The sequence below is a fragment of the Leuciscus leuciscus genome (assembly GCF_965113295.1).
Source record: "Leuciscus leuciscus genome assembly, chromosome: 1".
NCBI classification, from domain to species: domain Eukaryota; kingdom Metazoa; phylum Chordata; class Actinopteri; order Cypriniformes; family Leuciscidae; genus Leuciscus; species Leuciscus leuciscus.
The window spans coordinates 79,200,048-79,220,897 of record NC_138725.1 but is presented as its reverse complement, the minus strand read 5'-3'; the positions used below and the strand labels follow the sequence as shown (position 1 = coordinate 79,220,897).

The following is a 20,850-nucleotide window of genomic DNA, read 5'->3' as shown; positions in this document are numbered from 1 at the left end:
TTACTCATCTCAGTATAGCAAAGCATTTTACAAAGAATGAGAGATTCAAAGGTTTTGTTTTTCAATCTGTTTTATTGTAATTCCTCTATGTGGAGGAACTAAATGTTCTAAATTTGCTCTAAGCAAATCAAATGTGAGCAAAATAAAAAAATAATCAGTCGGCTATAAAAAAAGCAATTGTGAGCGATAAATAAACAAAAGTAAAGGCAGGTATCTGGTCGTGGTCGTGGCCAGCATTTACCCGCTATATCTCTATAGTTACCATAATCTTCGCAGTTTTAAAAAACCAATCATCATTCCTAATGCCGAAACCTGACAGCCAATCCGAGTCAGAGTAGGGCAGAATTGTTTTCAAAGTCTTTTACACCGCAAGTCTGACAACTGGACACACTGTCGAACAAAGAACCGCACGTCGGCAAGCAAGCCTGAGGTAAGTTAGCTTACAATGTTAACTGTCCTGTCAGATACAGACAGCGATGTTGCCAGTGTCATTATTTTGACATAGAAGAGGGCGGGATAATATCGCGCGCGGGCGCCGTGAGCGCCTTGAGCGAGCAGGAACGAGTAGTGAGTTGTCGTCGAAAAAGATGGATAACGCAAAAAAGCTGTCGGGGGCTAAAAATAGAAAAAGAAAGCGAGGAAAGGAGATGGCACGTCAATTGATGCGACAGCAGCTTAATAAGTGGATAGTGAAAGGCTACAGGTAGGATTTTGTTTTGTGTGACGTCCAGGCATGTAGGCTAATGCCATCGGGACTACCGGGAGATTCCCGGTGGGCTGACGTGCTTTTTTTGGGCCGATACATCTCATACTTTTTTGTTTTGTTTTTTGTCTTAACGGCCCATAAAACTCGTACATGGGCGGCCCATTCGTTTTGTTTTGCTTCATTGGCGGCGCTGGGTTAGTGCGTAATTAGTGTGTAATGCATTGGTAAAAAAAAAAGTCAGCGTTATTTTTTTTCCTGACACCCCATGAAACACGTAGATCAGCGGCCCATTGGTTCTTTTCTTGATTGACACTGGGCTAGCCCAATCACATCTTTAATGTGAAGTATAGAAATATACTCTTTCAAGTATAGAAATTAGTACAAAACTAATTATGAAAGTTTCCTTTATTTTTCAGTGCATTTGTTTTACAATATATGGCTATTACTATCATGGGATTAATATTATAACTATTATTATGTAGTGGTATTGTAGACAGACACTGTAACTAACAGAGTTTTGAATTTTTCTTTGTTTAATTTCCACCAGATTGATGAATTTAACATTAAAAAGCACAACATTTTCTTACAGGGGAGCATGCCCCCGAACCCCCCTAAAGGGACAGAGGTCCACTCACCACAGTGATCCAAAAATCCTGTGAAAAACACTGCTATAGCTATGCCAATGCAGCTTACAGCTTTTTTGGGGGGGTGGGGGGTGATGTGTGTGTATATATATATAGGGGAGCGCGGGGCACAACCTAACGCGGGGCTAGTTGTAACACGCTTGTTTTAAATACTTCCGCACATGCTTGGATGACGAAACTTTGTGTATTTACTAGTTGCCATATCAACACTATATAGAAAAAAAAAATCCGCCAAAATGTTGGTTTTTTTGGAAGATATCCATAGACATTTATTAAACCATAGCAAAAGTAAATTTCTTACTTACATAAATTTTTTGTGTTTATTTAAAATAAGACAAATCTGATATTATTTTAATCTCCAAGATGTTATTTAACAGTTGAGATAGTTATTTAATGCTTCGCTAACTAGCAGAAACACATAATTGTACTAGACATGTGGGAAATTAATGTGGGAAAAAATAAATACTCTGAACCATAAGTAGATTTACACAAACTGAGAAAGTCAAAAAGCGTTACTTTGTGCCCCGCTCTCCCCTACACTATAAATATATATATATATATAAAGTTGATTGGATTGTTTTTTTTGCTGCCGCATCCTTCTCACCTTTTTTACCCCTGACCTGTTTTCATGCCTGCAATTGATACGATAGTAAAAGGTCGAAAGAATGAAGTTTCACGTGGAGCATTTGGAGATTTTTTCTCCTGAATTACTGCGGGGTGTAAATTGTTCTAAAAAAAACACGTTTGCCTCATCTTCTCTGAAAAGCGTTCCGCACATTCAGCTGACATAAACAACAATTTCAATAAACGAAAAAAACTATCCAGTGATTAAATGTTTTCTGTGTTGACACAAATCTTGTGCGATGTCCTAAACTGCCGAGATAATCACACAACGCGTGCCGTAGGCTACACGTCCATTAATGACACGTCCGATTCGCGAACTAATGACTCCTTTGAACCGACTCACTTTAATGGAATGGTTAAAACTTACTGTCTATCTGTCCAACAATGAATTCACGAGACGTCTGAATCGGTGTATAACAAATCTGTAACACTTTACAATAATGTTCCATTTATTAAACTCGAGTTAACTACATTAGTTAACATTTACTATTAATAAACTGCACTTCTACAGCATTGTTAAAGTTTATTTCAACATTTAGGCTAATAATAGCCTACATTATTGAAATCAAAAGTTTTTAACACAGTGGTGTCATTTTTGTTTAATGTAGACCCTCTTTTACAATTATGCCAGCTCTTTAAAGGTGCCAGAGTGGATAAATGTAGGCAGTCTTGAAATATAACACAGACTCAACCTTGATGACTCGACTCGGACTCGAACACTGGGGACTCGAGACTCGACTCGGACTCGAACTCAGGTAATGGTGACTCGACTCGGACTTGGACTCGGACTCGAACACTGGGGACTCGAGACTCGACTCGAACTCGACAGTTGGTGACTCGACTACAACACTGACTACGTTTACATGCAGCCAATATCCGGGTTATGGTCGGGTTAGAGTCACTATTTGGGTTTCTGAAACATTCGGAATAACGCGTTTACATGCGTGAGCAGAGAGAGTTACTCCTGTATACATGGAATTTGCAATATCCCGATGTAAACGGCGACGCACGGTTAGCGTCTGGACGTACGGACTTCCTTAAGACGCAATATGCGTCATTTCCGATTCTTTTTCCTGTATCCAAAGACAACAACAGCAGCAGCAGCACGCGGATAATGAATAGTTCGGGGCAGATAGCGATCGCCTTTGTTTGCGCTTTCCTCCTCGCTCCAAAAGTGTGGTGCTGTGCTGCGTCTCGCCATGTTTACCTCTACTTCTTGTTTACTTCCGGTATACTGCACGCGGGTTTCTGTATGTGCCGTCCCTACTCAAAAGACCAAGATTCCTTGCGAATAGAACATGCGCAGAACACAAATCAATGTCCCTTTTGATGGGGATATGCCGATACGCGTTTACATGACCAAATATTCGGGTTAGAAAGGGGGTACCCCAGGTATAATATCCGGGTTTTTAAAAACCGGGATATGAGCATATCCGGGTTTTTGCCGGTGTTTACATGGCCGTGCGCGACCGGGTTATTGCTAATATCCCGGTTTTGAACGGGTTATTGGCTGCATGTAAACGTAGTCACTGTCTCACAGTTGATGCGGGCTCTAAGCAAATCAAATGTGAGCAAAATAAACAAACCATGTCAACATCAGTCTCTGTTTTCCATGCCAGAGTGGACTGCCTGTTGCTTGCCTGCTGGTTAGCCTTGGCTCTCTTCGGGACAGGTGCTTGGACAAGTTCATTGTCACATCTGTAAAAAACAAAACAAAACACACTGTGAGCATACTGATAACACAATCAAAGACACTGTATTATTATCATTATCGATCACTAATGGCCATGGATAAAAAAAAGACAACAGTTTTTGTAATATCACACAAGAATATGTACTTTTATATTATGACGATGTAAACACAATTAAATCTGTAAATATTACGTCTGTGGACTTACTCGGGATGATTCTCCATCGCACTGAGAACTGAACGACACCTGCGTGCCCCTGGGTGCTGGAGAAGGAGAGCTAGATGCAGACACATTCCTAAAAAGACAACAACAAAAAAACTGTTAGCATACATTATTCAAAGTAAACTGATGGGCAATTAATTGTTATTGTGTTGGGACGTTTAACACTACATTACCTATAAGGCTTTGGGAGGTTATGACGTAAGGTGTGCGACGTAGGAGAGGTTGGTTGTCAGATGAATACTGCGTGTATTGCACATGGTGTTGAGTGAGCTGTTGCTCTCAATAAATAATAATTGAACATATACATGGAGTGAGCGTATATGTGACATGGTGTCAGAAGTTCGTCGTACCCGCTAAACAAAAAAAAAAAAAAACAAAAAAAAAAAAAAAGGAATGTCGTTGTTTCAAGCTCCAGAATCGTTCGATTTCAGCCAGCCCTCCACATGGCCTCTGTGGATCCAACGCTTCACGCGATTTCGGATTGCTACAAAGTTGGATAAAGAGGAAGGTGGCGTTCAAGTAAACTCACTGCTATACGCTATGGGGATGGAGGCAGAGACAATATTTGCCTCGTTTCGGTTCGCGGAGGCCGCCCATTCCAGCGATTATAAGCAGGTAGTGGACAAGTTTAATGAACATTTCATACCGCGCAGAAATATAATACATGAACGGGCAGTCTTTCACCAACGGTCGCAAAAGACCGGTGAATCAGTCGAAGCTTTCGTTAGAGGACTGTATGAGCTGGCTGAGCATTGTGAATTCGGAGCACAGAGAGACGAACACATTCGCGACAGACTGGTTATTGGAATAGCCGACCGTGGTGTGTCACAGAGACTTCAGATGGAAAGTGATTTGACACTCGAGAGAGCAGTGCAGATGGCACGACATGCAGAGCTTGTAAAGACGCAAAATTCGGCAGTGTCCGTTGAGGTGGCTGCGTTACAACAGAGGCATAGAGGAAAACAACACCGTGATGCTGGTAAGAGAATAAACAAGAAGGGACAGCACGGAGATAAACAAACAGAAGATAAACTGTGTTCACGTTGCAATAGAAGTCATGGGCCACGCGAATGCCCCGCATATAATAAGCAATGCCGTAAATGCAGTAAACTCGGACACTTTGCTGCTGTCTGCCAAAGCAAGGCTGTGAGAGCTGTACAGGTGCAATACAGCGAAAATGATGACAGTGAAGCATACTTTCTGGGCAGTATTGAGAAAAGTGATTCGGAGTCTGACTGGCTGGTGAGTCTTCCCGTGTGTGGTAAACCAGTAACCTTTAAAATTGACACGGGGGCTGACATCACGGTTATGTCCAATGACACTTATCAGAGTCTGCCACAGCGCCCTCCGTTGATCAAAACTGCAATACAGCTTAACAGTCCCGGTGGCAATGTGAAAACAATAGGAAAATTTTATGCTGAGACTGAAAGAAATACAGCTCGTCACCAATTTTGGATTTATGTAGTCGATGGACATTATTCAAATAACCTTCTCAGCAGAAGTGTGGCTTGTGCTATGAGACTGGTAGCCAGAGCTGACCACATTCGTGCAGAAGTATTCGGGGAAATTGGCTGTCTGAACTGCAAGCCGATAAAAATTGAATTGAAGTCGGACGCACAACCTTACAGTTTAGCAACACCACGTAGGGTGCCTTTTCCATTGATCCAGAAGGTTGATGAGGAGCTACAGCGAATGCAGTCCATGCACATAATACGTGAAGTTACACAGCCCACCGACTGGTGCTCTCCAATGGTCCCAGTGGCCAAGAAAAATGGCAAAGTCAGGATATGTGTTGACTTAAAGCGCCTCAACAAAGCAGTGAAAAGGGAAAAATTCATGCTGCCTACCCTGGACGACATTGCTGTTAAGCTGTCAGGGGCTAAATTGTTCTCCACGCTTGACGCATCTTCTGGATTCTGGCAAATCCCATTGGACTGCAATAGTTCAATGCTTACAACATTTATCACTCCAAGAGGCAGATTTTGTTTTCAGAGACTTCCTTTTGGGATCACATCAGCTCCTGAGATCTTTCAGAGGGAGATGACCAAGCTGCTGGAGGGACATGAGGGCTGTGTAGTGGTCATGGATGATGTGCTTGTGTTTGGCAGAGATCAAGAGACACATGATAAGAATCTGGAGGTGGTGTTACACACAATCCTGGAGTCAGGACTGAAGCTCAATAAAGACAAATGCCATTTCAGTAAGACAGAACTCCGTTTCTTTGGGCACATTATTAGCAGTGAGGGTGTAAAACCCGATCCGGATAAAGTCAAATCGATTACGGACCTGCCATGCCCTAAAGGCATCACTCAACTCCGACAAGTGCTTGGTATGGTAAACTACCTCGGAAAGTTTCTACCTGACTTGTCCTCGGTGTTGCACCCACTGAACGAACTGCTCAAGAAAGATTCTGCATGGCTGTGGGACACACAACAGCAGCAGGCCTTCAGCAAAATAAAGGCAATGCTGTCCTCTGCTCCAGTATTGGCTTTTTACGACGTCACTAAACCTACCATTGTGTCTGCGGATGCCAGCAGTTTTGGACTGGGTGCCACTCTATTGCAAACCCATGGCGACAAGACGCTTCCCATTGCCTTCTGCTCCAGAACCTTATCCTGTGCCGAATTGAAATACTCTCAAATAGAGAAAGAATGTCTGGCTGCAGTTTGGGCATGTGAGCGGCTTTCCTGTTATCTACTGGGCCTGGGTGAGTTTACACTGCAAACGGACCATAAGCCCCTGGTCCCCCTGATTAACACTTATGATCTGGACAAAACACCCTTGCGCTGTCAACGTCTGCTAATGCGCTTGATGCGGTTCAACGTGAAAGCCATACATGTCCCAGGCAAGTCACTAGTTGTGGCTGATACGCTGTCGCGCAACCCAGTAACAGATTCAGAGGTTTCAGACACCGAAGAGGACGTGCAAGCTTATGTAGAGGCCGTGATTCAGACCCGGCCAGTGTCAGAGCCCAAGTTGAATGCTATGCGTGAGTCCACTTCCAACGACCCGATTATGAGGAAGGTAATGCGCTTTATAAAAGAAGGCTGGCCACACCACGTGCCACCGGAGCTCATAGCTTACCATGCGGAACGAGCATCATTGTCCAGGGCTGAGGGACTACTCTTACATGGCGACAGGATCGTAGTTCCCACTGCACAACGACAAGATATCCTTGAACGATTGCATGAAGGTCACCAAGGGCTAAACAAATGTAGAGAACGAGCAAAAATGTCAGTCTGGTGGCCTGGCATTGGGGCGGATCTTTATGCAAAGGTATCTCAATGTGCCTTCTGTCACGAGCACAGACCCACCCAGAGAAAGGAGCCCTTGGTCACCACTCCACTTCCTCCCAGCCCCTGGCACACAATAGGAGCAGATCTATGTGAACGTGGAGGTAAAAGTTATTTGGTGGTGGTGGATTTGTATTCTCGGGACATTGAAATTGCCCACTTACACTCCACTAGCAGCCGCAGTGTGATCACCTCCCTAAAGGGGATGTTCGCAAGATGGGGAATTCCACGGGAACTACACTCTGATAATGGTACTCAGTTCAGCAGCATAGACTTTGCAGACTTTTGTAAGGGCTGGGGCATCCAGCACACTACCAGCAGTCCCCATTACCCACAGTCCAATGGGGCTGTTGAGAGGGCTGTGAAAACAGCAAAGCATATTCTGCGCCAGCCTGACCCTCACTTGGCCCTCTTGAGCTACAGGGCTACTCCAATTGCAGCTACCGGTGCAAGCCCTGCTCAGCTAATGCTGGGACGCCAAATTCGCACTACTTTGCCTGTCCTTGAAAAAAATTTGCGACCATGTCTTATCAGTCTTGACAAAGTGGCTGAGAAGGACAAACAAGCTAAGGCAGCTTACAAGCACTTCTTTGACAGAAGACATTCAGTCCGGATGCTTCCCCACCTAAACCCCGGAGATCAAGTTCTCTTGAAGTTGGACGGGGAGAAAGCATGGTCCACATCAGGTATGGTGGTGAAGCACACAAAAGAGCCACGCTCCTATTTGGTACAGACACAAAGTGGAACTGTTCTCAGACGTAACAGGCGTCACTTACAGAGAGTGGGGCCCACAGGAACTGATTATGTAAAGACTGACATGGACAGTTTTTCACAATCCCCGCTGACGCAGAAACCGCATGAGCATTCCACACCTGTCATGAATGCGGAGCAAGTTCCACCGGACTCTGTTCCTGGTCCTAAAAAGACCTCCAGTGGCAGGGTAATTAAACTGCCAGTTCGGTACAGAGATTAGTAGCGGACTATATCCCCTATTTGTTTAAAGAGTTGTTTATGGGTTAATACGGAGTACATTATGGTTCAGGAAACAGTATTTTTCATTAGTAATTAGAAACAATAGGTTTTCATTGATGTGTCTTAAATATTTTGAAGGTAATCTGACTTGAATGTCATTCTAATTTGATTGTCTTAATAAGTGTTACTTCTCTGTTGTAATGGGTGTTATGTTGATTTAAAAGGGGAGATGTGTTGGGACGTTTAACACTACATTACCTATAAGGCTTTGGGAGGTTATGACGTAAGGTGTGCGACGTAGGAGAGGTTGGTTGTCAGATGAATACTGCGTGTATTGCACATGGTGTTGAGTGAGCTGTTGCTCTCAATAAATAATAATTGAACATATACATGGAGTGAGCGTATATGTGACAGTTATGGACGCACAATGTATGTATATATCTGTTGATGGTCCATAGGACAGAGAAATATCACCGCGTCACCGCGAGTATCTGTTTATGGGCCATATAGACCGCACGCATTTAGTGACGCACGCAATGAACGGATCGTTCGCGAACGACACATCGCTACAAACATTTACACCTGTATTCACAAAAATCTGTGCATAAGGCAGTATTGAAGCATGATAAGCAGTGTCATAGTCTATCCAAAACCATACATTTATATATATATATAATGTCTAGTATTTAGACAGTACGCCTAGGCTATCACATATTTTACCGGAGGCTGAAATATATTTAGACTAAATCACATTACACTTAAGCAGATATTCGCAAATAAGCTACATTAAACATAAGGCAGGATTTTAGCATGATAATCAGTGTTATAAGCTAATCAAAACTGAGTGAAATATATTTAATATACAAATATGTTTAGAGAGTAATAGCCTATCACATTGAAAAAGTTTACACTTGAGCATGTACACGAATGTTAGGGATATTGTAAGGCAATCGTTCCTGTAAGATGTCAAAAGCTAGCCAAAACTAAGCAAAATATAGTTTGAAAATTCATATGAGTTCTATATTATCAGAAAAGGAATTATATAACAGTAAACAACTATAAGAAATGATGGTCTGTTCCCAACAACTTCCACTCTAATATATATATATATATATATATATATATATATACATCAAAATGTTCCTTCACTTAAAAGAGCTTAATTATCATATAGAGACAATTACATCCAATCTCAGTAATATGTAAATAGTATCACAGAGGGCAACCAACAACCATCTTGATTACAGGGACTTCAAATAGCTTGTCACCTTAAACATTTGACCGTTTTGTTTTAACAGAAGATCCACTTCAGATAGATTTTATCACCTTAACCTTTTGCTGTTCTGATTTCACAGAACATCAAAGATGTGGGCACAGAGGAAAGATCCTCAATTTACATTTAAGACAGAGTTTCAGCCTCATGTTGAGAGGGAAGACGAATCTGTTATTCTTAAATTACACTTAAAAACAGAGCTTCATTTACATGTAGAGGGGGAAGACAAACGAAATAGAGGATAAATGTTTGAGCTGAGAGGATGAGATTCATTCTGTATGACTCCGCTGAATCCGAAGTGCTGTCTGTACTTTGTTACTACTTTGCTGTAATAAACTTCATTTTTTGAGATCTTCGACGTCCACTTAATTTTTTCTTACATTGGCGAGCCAGACCCAGGAATCGACGGATTTCCAACAAAAAAGGGAAAAGGTAAGAAAAAGCTGTTTTCTTTCATTTATGCTGTTTTTGTCAAGGAATTCCTCGTTTTAAAAAAAATCTAGAAAAGAAAAATTAAGGACAGAAGAGATTGAATTTGGTTTATTCAGTATTAGCAGGAGGAGTTTTAAGCCTATTCCGTTCAATTTTGTTAAAGATTCTAACGTAACTGAATAAGCCCGAAGCAGTGTGGTGGCAGACTTGTATTGGAATTGTTGTTTCTAAAGTAATTGAAACAAAGTGCTTAAGTGTAAAGTTTCTAAAGTAACTGAAATTTGGTGTTGGTCTCTTATAATTCTGTTAAGATTCTAAAGTAATTGAATAAACCCTGTAGAACATTGATTATATGTTCTTAGTTATATATGAATCGCAATTGTACTTTTGGGTATTCCATAGTGAGGACGTGGAACACGTCCGGTGGTTGTTGGTCTAAAACTACATGTGATTAGTATATTCAGTTCTCCAGTAAAGAATCAACGTTATACTAAACTGAGTAATGTGTCCATCATTCAACAAACCCGAAGTAGTGTGGTGGCAGAGTTATTTCAGATTGGTTGTTTCTAAAGTAACTGAAACAAATGTGTATGTTTCTAATGTACTTGAAACCGATTGTGAAGTTGTAATAATGCTGAGGAAATTCTAAAGTAATTGAATAGACCCGACGCAGTGTGTTCACAGAATTATTTCACAACTATTGTGTGTTATAGCATAGGCTAGACTAGTGAGTCTGATGTGCCGTGACTTTGTGAAGTTTAAAACAAAGAACCCGAAGCAGTGTGGTTTTGCCCGACGTACTGTGGCATTGTTTTAAAATGCATAAATATTGTTTGAACCCGAAGTACTGATAAGCAAGCTGTTTTAAGAAAATAACATAAAAACCCGACGTAGTGTGGTTGTGTCCGACGTACTGTGACAGTGTAGATTTTTTTGATATATATTGTTTATGCCCGAAGTACTGTGAATTATCAAGCTGTTTTAAGAAAAAAAAAAGAAAAAAAAAACATAAAAACCCGACGTACTGTGACACTGTTATTTTTTATTTTTATTTCCTAAACGATTTTGTGTAAAATTTAAGGTCCGAAGCACTGTGACTTTGATTAAGTTTAGAAGGTTCGCTCAGTGTGCTGGTTGTGTTCATTTGCATACAATCTGTGAATAAATTGACTAACGAATATCTTAAAGCATCTAGATAACGCTTAGTCATTTAAATCAGACGTTGTGAATACACAAGTTACTGTAAAGCCAGATAAAACTTTAAAATGGAAGAAATTATTGTTAAATACATCGCTAAACACGGTTCTCAGGGATTGTTTGATGGAATAGAAAATATTGTTGATAAACCATATGAGTGGGCTATCTCCAAGTTTGAAAATTATCCCAAAATGCCTAGAAAAAAAAGGAAAGGTAGCAAATGCGCTTCAAGCTGTTTTTGCTTCCTACAAAGTAACTAGGAAGAGAGTAGAGGAATTGGAGACTGAAAATGAGCGACTCGGGGTAATTTCACAAAACAATTACCAGGCTACTGAAATGATATACAAAGAAGAAAAGTCAGGATGCAAAATGAGATTGCGCTTCTTAGAACTAACAATAGTATGCTCAGATCTTCTGTGGAATCATTGTTTAAAGTCCCACTCCGATCATATTTTGATTTATTTTTAAACATTCTCAGTGGTCTTTAAATGATGATTATGCCGTTTTTAGCCAAAATCACAAAACCTGTGCCGTTTTCTGGGACTTCGCTTCAGCAGAGCGGCAGTAGCTCATTAGCAATTCGCCTCTGCGTTGTGGGCGGAGCCGTTGGCTGAAGCGAGATACATAGGCAGCAACAGCCTCTTTCTGTCTTTCTTTCTTTCTGTCAACACAGAAAACATTTCATCACTGGATAGTTTTTTTCGTTTAATTAAAGTGTTGTTTTATGTCAGCTGAATGTCCGGAACGCTTTTCAGAGAAGATAAGGCAACTTTTTAAGCACAATTCACACCCAGCGGCAATTCAGAAAAAGAAAAAAAAATCTCCGAATGCTCCACACGAAACTTTGGTCTTCCGACCTTTTACCGCCGTGTCGATTTATTTTGATTAATATGTGCGAGGGAGAGAGAGCAAGACAGCGCTTAGTTTGGAGACGGTGAGGTCTTGTTTACATTTTCGCCTGGCTCCGAAGAAAGAGAGTGCGCGCGCGCGCGTCCGGGTCTCTCTCTCTGCTCGTTCTTTCAGGTATAAACATGTCCTGTCACAAGCGCAGCAGTTCATCTACATTACTCACCGATGACTTTGGCGGGACAAAAAATCACTTTGGCGGGCGCTAAAACAAGTTCAATGCAGGAAAATTCATGCGTGAATTTAACTGAGTAGTACATGACCATGCACTCGCACAAATGCGACCACATAAAATTTTAACTCGCACATTCTCAAAAAATGGTCGCAGTCTGGAACCCTGGAACGTAATCCATTCATCTCTCACAGCAACATGTTTTGGTAAAGCATGAAAGCTAATACCAATATCTCTCCTCTTAGCATTGCAACCCGCTACCGCACATAGGTATTGATCCGCCATCGTCTTCTCTACTCCTCAGAACCTGACCGACCGGGCGGGACCCGCCCAGTGGAGTTACTACGTCACAACTCCAGTCTATTTTAGCCTGCATTTTAGCGTCTGCTACTGATTCACAGCCATTTGAATGCAGAAATACTCAGAAATACAACTTTGAGCTTATTTTTCTCAAGATATGTCCTCTAGCATAAGAAAAATGCCACAAGAACATGTTAACACCTAGAAAAACATGATTTTCATCGGAGTGGGTCTTTAAGGATTTGGAAGAAGCTAAGACAGCTTGTCAGTTCATTATAAAGAATGGCAAAACTCAGAAAAATACAAGTAAGACATTAGGTGTCACTTTTTGTAATCAAGTTTCAGAGATACCAGATTTGAAGGAAGACAGTGCTGAGGGTTGGGAACAAGTTTCTGAGTCATTAATTAGCCAATATTCTGACTGTACAGTTAGGTTTCCAATGGCACCAGTTCATGCTACTACGACTATGCGTGATAGTGAAGAAGGGGAAGAACCAATGACTTCTACTGTAGTCAGAGGTTTTAATCCAAATGAATTAGAAGCTGTGATCAAGAATATTGGAAAATTTGATCCTGCCAAACACGACCCATTAGATTTTCTGAAAAACTTGGAGGAATATGCTGAAGTTTACAATTTTACAGATGGTGATGCATGCGTATTGCTAAGAATGTGTTTGCCTGACACTTTGTCTGGAGCATTAACTCAGAAAGTGAAGAACAGAACTGCTACTAAGGGACTGTTCGTTTTTTATTTAAGGGGCCACCGGAGGAGTTTTGAGATCTGTTGTCAAAAAAGACATGACCCTCCCTTCGCCAGCAATACATTTTTCTATGACCCTCCAAAATGTTTGTGAAAAAAGGCATGACCCTCCCCGATAATTTATTGATTAGCCTACTTCTGTACTGGTTTGCGCTTGGCAAAGATGTTCAGATAGCCATTGTTTTTTTTTTTGTTTTTTTTTAAACCATAAACTCTTGCTTTCTCATCTTACTAGGGCTGTAACGATAGACCAAACCTACGATTCGGTTCTTATCACGATTTTTGATTTTAGATTAGAAAAAAATCATGTTTTCGGTGCTGATGGTGAACATGTGGGTGGCTCTGCCAATAAAGCATCTAAAAGCTGTCACAAAGAACCAGCAAAAGTAATGATTATTAATATGTCAAATATAGCAAGGAAACATTTTAATTGTTTATTAATAAACAAGTGTTTTCTGTGTCGACTGCAAAGATGAAGTTGACGATGCGTCGCGATCTTCTCAGAACGCGCCAGAGAGAAATGCACATTTCATAAGCAGAAAGCAGTCTGTTTTTTTTAATTGTTCTGTTTAAAAGTAGACATTTCAAGCTTTCTATATATTTCTCAGGTCTGTGAGGCAAGTAGCATACTGTCACGGTTTTCCCCGCTCCAGTCACGGTCCCTCACACTACATTTCCCAGCAACCCCCTGGATCCTCACCACACCTGCAATCATTTCCCTCATCACCGCAGCTGAACTCCATCACGTCATTATCACTTCATCCCCAGCCTTTATAAGCGGTTTGCTCTCACTCCTTCGGTGCCGGGTATTAAACATCACGTCTTGTTCGGTTTCCCGGTTACCTTTGATATTTGAAGTACTGGCTCCAGAGGTCCTTGGCAAGTGTCTCAGTGTTCCCCACTCGAGAGGATTCCAGTGCATCTACAGTTTGAGTGATATTCTAAGGATCATCCGAGAGAGGATTTCCTGTGTTTCTGTGAGTGATATTTGAAGGATCGTCCGAGAGAGGACTTCCTGTGTTTCTGTGAGTGATATTCGAAGGATCGTACGAGAGAGGACTTCATGTGTTTCTGTGAGTGATATTCGAAGGATCGTCCGAGAGAGGACTTCATGTGTTTCTGTGAGCAAGGTCACCCAAACTATCTGCGAGTGTATCTGTGACTGTGAACTGTATATCCTGAGTTCAAGACTATCCTGAGTTTGTTCCGTTATGAGTTTTAAGAGTATCCGGATTTGTTCCTTTGCATCTACCTTGTTCTGGATTTACTTTAGTGTATAAATAAAGTTCAGTTCTTTTGGTATTCCTGTCTCCCTTGAGTGATATTGTGACAGAATACCCGGCCACACACGTAGTAAGATCTAGCTTCATTGCTCAGGATGTGTTGGAACCTGATCGCGGGGCTGGCTCAGGACAGCCGCGATCTGTTAGAGTTCACGATGGGATTTTGTTCTCTGCTGGTTGACTGTGGTCTGAGCGATCAAACCATCATAGCCTGTTACCGGATCGGGGCCCAGTACGTTGACCCACGACCGCTCCCTGACCTTTCAGGGCTAGGCTGGAGGGAGGCGATATCTGTCTGCTGGGACAGCTTTTCCCCCGAGTGTACGTTTCCCACCAAAACCACTCATCTCGTCAAACCAGTCAAACCCACCGAGCAGGAGCTCAGTATCCGCCTTGGATCGGTTGCGGGGATCGTCTGGCCCAAAGCACGCAAGCTTGCTTCTAACAGTGCCAATCTGGCATCCAAGTTGATCGAACCCCCTTTGATGTCCGTCCGGGGAACTCGCCGGTATGCTCCATATCCCGCTAGCCCAGTCAAGTCTGATGTAAGTCAAGTTCCGAGTCTAGTACCTACTAAAGAAATCCTCTGCCCAGATGAGCCAGCTCAATTCATCTGCCCCGATGAACCAGAGCCTGTCGTCTGCCCAGTCGAGCCAGAGCCTGTCGTCTGCCCAGTCAAACCAGAGACCGTCGTCTGCCCTGTCGAGTCTGAGCCTGTCGTCTGCCCAGCCGAACCAGAGCCTTCACCGCTGGTTCCGTCCAGCACAGAGCCTTCTTCACCGCTGGTCCCGTCCAGCCCAGAGCCTTCTTCACCGCTGGTCCCGTCCAGCACAGAGCCTTCTTCACCGCTGGTTCCGTCCAGCACAGAGCTTTCTTCACCGCTGGTCCCGTCCAGCCCAGAGCCTTCACCGCTGGTCCTGCCCAGCACAGAGCCCTCACCGCTGGATCTGCCCAGCACAGAGCCCTCACCGCTGGATCTGCCCAGCACAGAGCCCTCACCGCTGGATCTGCCCAGCACAGAGCCCTCACCGCTGGATCTGCCCAGCACAGAGCCCTCACCGCTGGATCTGCCCAGCACAGAGCCCTCACCGCTGGATCTGCCCAGCACAGAGCCCTCACCGCTGGATCTGCCCAGCACAGAGCCCTCACCGCTGGATCTGCCCAGCACAGAGCCCTCACCGCTGGATCTGCCCAGCACAGAGCCCTCACCGCTGGATCTGCCCAGCACAGAGCCCTCACCGCTGGATCTGCCCAGCACAGAGCCCTCACCGCTGGATCTGCCCAGCACAGAGCCCTCACCGCTGGATCTGCCCAGCACAGAGCCCTCACCGCTGGATCTGCCCAGCACAGAGCCCTCACCGCTGGATCTGCCCAGCACAGAGCCCTCACCGCTGGATCTGCCCAGCACAGAGCCCTCACCGCTGGATCTGCCCAGCTCAGAGCCCTCAACGCTGCCCAGCTCAGAGCCCTCAACGCTGCCCAGCTCAGAGCCCTCTTCGCCGCTGGTTCCGCCCAGCTCAGAGCCCTCTTCGCCGCTGGTTCCGCCCAGCTCAGAGCCCTATTCCCCACTGGTCCCATCCAGTCCAGAGTCTCCCTCGCCGCTGGCTCCGCCCAGCCCAGAGTCTCCCTTACCGCCGCCTTTGCCTCAGCGCCGTACCCTGCCTGAGTCTCGCCACGCACGACCGGAGCCTCTATACGCCACGGCCGTGTCTCTCAGTGCCTACCCCTCAGGGTTTTCCAGGCCGATGGCTCCACCCTTCCCGGTGCTCCCCAAAGCCAGCTCTGAAATTTTTTGGGAGGGGAGTAAAGGGATGGCTACTGAGGCTTGGCCACGGTCTGCCATACCACCTGCTCCGCCGTGGCCAACCTCCACCCTGCCTACTCCGCCGTGGCTGACCACCATACTGCCTGTTCCGCCATGGTCGGCCGTCCTCATGCCTGCTCTGACCGAGTGGTCGACACTTCTGCCTGCTCCTCCATGGTCGACCACTCGGGCCGGCTCTACTCTGGCCATTGGAACCATCCTGGAGTCCCTGGTCCTTGGTCCCTGGTTCCCTGTTCCCCCGGACAGAACTCCAGGACGCCCACCCCCCCCTCCCCATCGATGTTATTAGGCGCGAGGACGCGCCTTCGGGGAGGGGGGAGTAATGTCACGGTTTTCCCCGCTCCAGTCACGGTCCCTCACACTACATTTCCCAGCAACCCCCTGGATCCTCACCACACCTGCAATCATTTCCCTCATCACCGCAGCTGAACTCCATCACGTCATTATCACTTCATCCCCAGCCTTTATAAGCGGTTTGCTCTCACTCCTTCGGTGTCGGGTATTAAACATCACGTCTTGTTCGGTTTCCCGGTTACCTTTGATATTTGAAGTACTGGCTCCAGAGGTCCTCGGCAAGTGTCTCAGTGTTCCCCACTCGAGAGGATTCCAGTGCATCTATGAGTGATATTCTAAGGATCATCCGAGAGAGGATTTCCTGTGTTTCTGTGAGTGATATTTGAAGGATCGTCCGAGAGAGGACTTCATGTGTTTCTGTGAGCAAGGTCACCCAAACTATCTGCGAGTGTATCTGTGACTGTGAACTGTATATCCTGAGTTCAAGACTATCCTGAGTTTGTTCCGTTATGAGTTTTTAAGAGTATCCGGATTTGTTCTACCTTGCATCTACCTTGTTCTGGATTTACTTTAGTGTATAAATAAAGTTCAGTTCTTTTGGTATTCCTGTCTCCCTTGAGTGATCTTGTGACACATACCTTACGCTGAGTTTCGGTTCATTTATGAGACAAGAGTCCAGTTCACTCGCCCGCGCCTCCGTGATTATCTATTTTCTACTATATTTACTTCTTATTTATTAAATCCAGATGAAACATTGATTAAAATTAAGATTCAATTAATAAAAAAACGAAATTCACTTTAAAGAAAGGCTTTGTGCTTTCTGTTTGAGGTCTCTGTGAAATTTTTAAAGTCGCTTTCAGAGTAGTCATGTCCGTAATGGAGAACTGTCACGCCCGTAACTTTGTTTTTTTTACATAAATGCGAACTAAAATAATGCGATAAAATAAAAATAATATTTTATGTTCTGTGGAGGCCGATCTTTATTCATCCGGTGGGTATATATCTTTTGGTTTGCACAGTGTAATTTATAGCAGAATTACTAAAACATATTTTGCCACCTAAAAGTTAAAGATTTTTGTGTCACGTCACATGTGTATTTCCCTCATATTAAATATAAAATTTAATGTGTAGACTGATATTTTTCTAATGTCTTGACTCCTTTATTTTTCTAATGTCTTGACTCCAAAATATTGGTATTAAATGCATTTTCTGAGAATTTATATTTCAAGTTTTGACTGCAAATGTTACGTCTATAACACTGGAATCGCCCAATTTTAACGAATTTATCCTCAACTAGTTTTTGTGGTGTAGGTCTACGTATTTTATTATGTTAACTTAAATAATACTAATAGTAATTTAAAGATGTGGTAGCCCTACATCTTACACATCGTGGAAACAAAATAAGAATGGAACTAAAATATGGTAGTATCGCGCTATCAGCGCACATTCTATCAGCAGCAGTTCTGGCGCCTCAGTCCCAATACTGTAAAACTCGACGTTCACATCACATGTTAATGCAGTGGTAGAGTTACACTCACAGGACACTGTGCACTTATTCGCAATCACAAAAGTTCATTATTTGCTCGTGCTTTAAAGCTTTGCCGGGTAAACATTTCATTGGCATTCTGTTCTGACATGATGCATTTTTTCTAAGCGCGAACTGAAGTGTGTGCGCACTGTCAAACAGCGCCAAACTGGATTTTTGTTGGGTCAGACCCATCTGATATCGAAGGGGGGCTGATAACGCGAGATCAACATGGAGCTAAATGGAAAAAAATATCACCAAACAAGCCACTTTGAAATGTTGCTGTTTTCATGTATATAAAAGTTGGGTGACCCTCCCCCTAGACTAAAAAAAGTTGAATGACCCTCCCCTCAACAAAGAATAAAAAGACATGACCCTCCCCTATTTTCCTCCGGTGGCCCCTTCCATAAATACCGAACGGTCCCTAAGTCAGAGAGGAAACAGGCACTGCTGGATGTCCTAGGTGTGATGTCAGTTAATTGGGATAGGATATCTGAGATGCAAATGAGAAAAGGGGAACACCCAGCAGCATTCTCAGAACGATTACTGGAGACATTTAAGACTTTCAGTGGCAATCCTGATATTACTCAGAATGATATCAGTTTCAAGACTGCTTTGATTAGCAAATGTGACTCATCCACCCGTTCTGCTGTGACGATGTTTGTGACACCTCTGTCTGAATATGATGACATAATTGCTAAAATGACACAGTTCTACAACAATAATGCTAATGAAAAAAAATCTCATCCTGTGTCAGTAATAAATGTTAGAAAACCATATCAGAACAGTGATTCCAGGTCTATTGGGAAAAAAAAGAAGACCACAATACAGTGGATATAGTGGAGAGACCACCTCCTTATAATCCTGATAACCTCCCAGTATGTTACTCATGTGGCAAAGAGGGACATATTTCCAGAATGTGCAAATCTACATTCAAAAGAACAGGTCCAAAAATTGATTTAAATCAATTAAAGACCACAGTAGACAGACTGAGTAAGGAGAACGAGGAACTTCGTTCCAATTTGGATAAGCAGAGATCTGAAGCCAAGTGTTCCTCAGCATAGGGATCACAGGCCTCCATAACACATGTAGCACCACTGTCAAGAGATAATCATGGTAGACCAATTGTAAATATTGCTGTTGGAGGTCGATGCAATGATTGGTTAGTAGATTCTGGTGCTTCATTAACAATTCTTCATTCAGAAAATTTCTCACAGAACAGTAAAAAGACAATAACATTGGAGGGTTTTGATGGAACAATATCTCTAGCATTACAAACAGATAATATGTCATTTCAAATTGGAAAAGATAAATTCAAAGACAAAGCATGGCTCAGCAGAACAGGTGATGGTCGTAGTATCCTAGGTTCAGATATTATGACTAAGCGTGGATATATTATTGACTATGGCAACAATTGTATTTGGCGTAATCCTCAGAGTGAAGATAAAGTTGTGGAGATTTCTGATGTACATGCTGTACATACAATAAAAAAATCAGAGGAATATGATTTAGATACATTGTTATCAGTGGAAGATTCAGAATTGTCAGAAATATTGAGAAAAAGCAGAGGTGTTTTTGCTCAATCAAAACATGACTGTAAATGACTGTCACAAGCAAATGCTGATGCTGATGCAAATTAGAATGAGTTTTTATGATAGTAACACATTTTAGGAAAAGGTTTTACTATCAAAAGGGGGGTGATTCTTTATGATATATGAAACATGTTTTATTAGCATTGATATGTAGTTGTAATGTATAATAAATGTTTTAATGACATTATGTTTAGAAATAATTTTTAAAAACATTACTGATGTTTGATGTTTTGAGATGAAACTTCTGTGACTTTGATGTTTGAATGTGAAAAGATGCTTGTGGGGGAAAGGGGGGCAACCTCTTCTTTTGATTATAGTTTCAGATATAAGCATCGAGATGTTTGTCTGAAATGTGTAACCTCCTGGAGAAAGGTGATCTGGTCGTTTGAAGGACGAGAAGGAAGTGGAGCCAGGGGGATTTTCAGAATAGAGATTTCCAGACCTGCAGGCCTAAAAGACCTAGAAACCCTGAGACCCACCATGGGATGGATGGAACTGATGAAGAGGCACAGACTCGAACAACACCAGTGACTGCTTCTTCTAGAAGGACTTGCGCTCCAAGTGAAAAAAATAAATAAAAAATGGACAATGAGAAGTTAAACAAGAGGAGATTTCAGAAACAAACCATTTCAGAGACTACGGACAGCAGTTTTTCCACATAGAGGGAAAACAAGTGGATAAAGAATGTCCACACTGAGAAAATGGACACAAAATGACACACACACACACACACACACACACACACACACACACACACACACACACACACACACACACACACACACACAGACACACACACACACACACACACACACACACACACTGAACAACATCACTGAACATCTGACATTGTGAGAGCCCAACAAGGCCTTGAAGAAAGAAAAGATTTTTGCAAAACAGATGCATTTACATTTACATTTAGTCATTTAGCAGACGCTTTTATCCAAAGCGACTTACAAATTAGGACTAAATTAAGCGAGTCATCATGAAGAGGCAAAAACAACAACAACGCAAGAAGTGCTCAAAATACGAAGTTCAGGTATTATTCAGAGTAACATAAGCCTGATAAGTGATGTTTCAAAGGGAAAGGAAATATTATTATAAATTTTTATTTTTTTTATAAGGTTAAGTGCTCACGG

General features: G+C 42.8%; 1 protein-coding gene across 1 annotated transcript in view; it reads right to left on the bottom strand.

The window, feature by feature from the left end:
* Positions 1-3,500: 3,500 nt before the first annotated feature.
* LOC309500186 (uncharacterized protein) overlaps positions 3,501-20,850 on the bottom strand; it is a gene marked incomplete at its 3' end in the record, with an annotated part of 65,358 nt that continues 48,008 nt past the window's right edge. The window contains exons 3-4 of the mRNA XM_082171748.1: positions 3,873-3,911; positions 3,501-3,672 (exon numbers count right to left, since the gene is read on the bottom strand). Coding sequence (XP_082027874.1) covers positions 3,501-3,672; positions 3,873-3,911 — 211 coding nt within the window. The remainder of the gene's footprint in view (positions 3,673-3,872; positions 3,912-20,850) is intronic.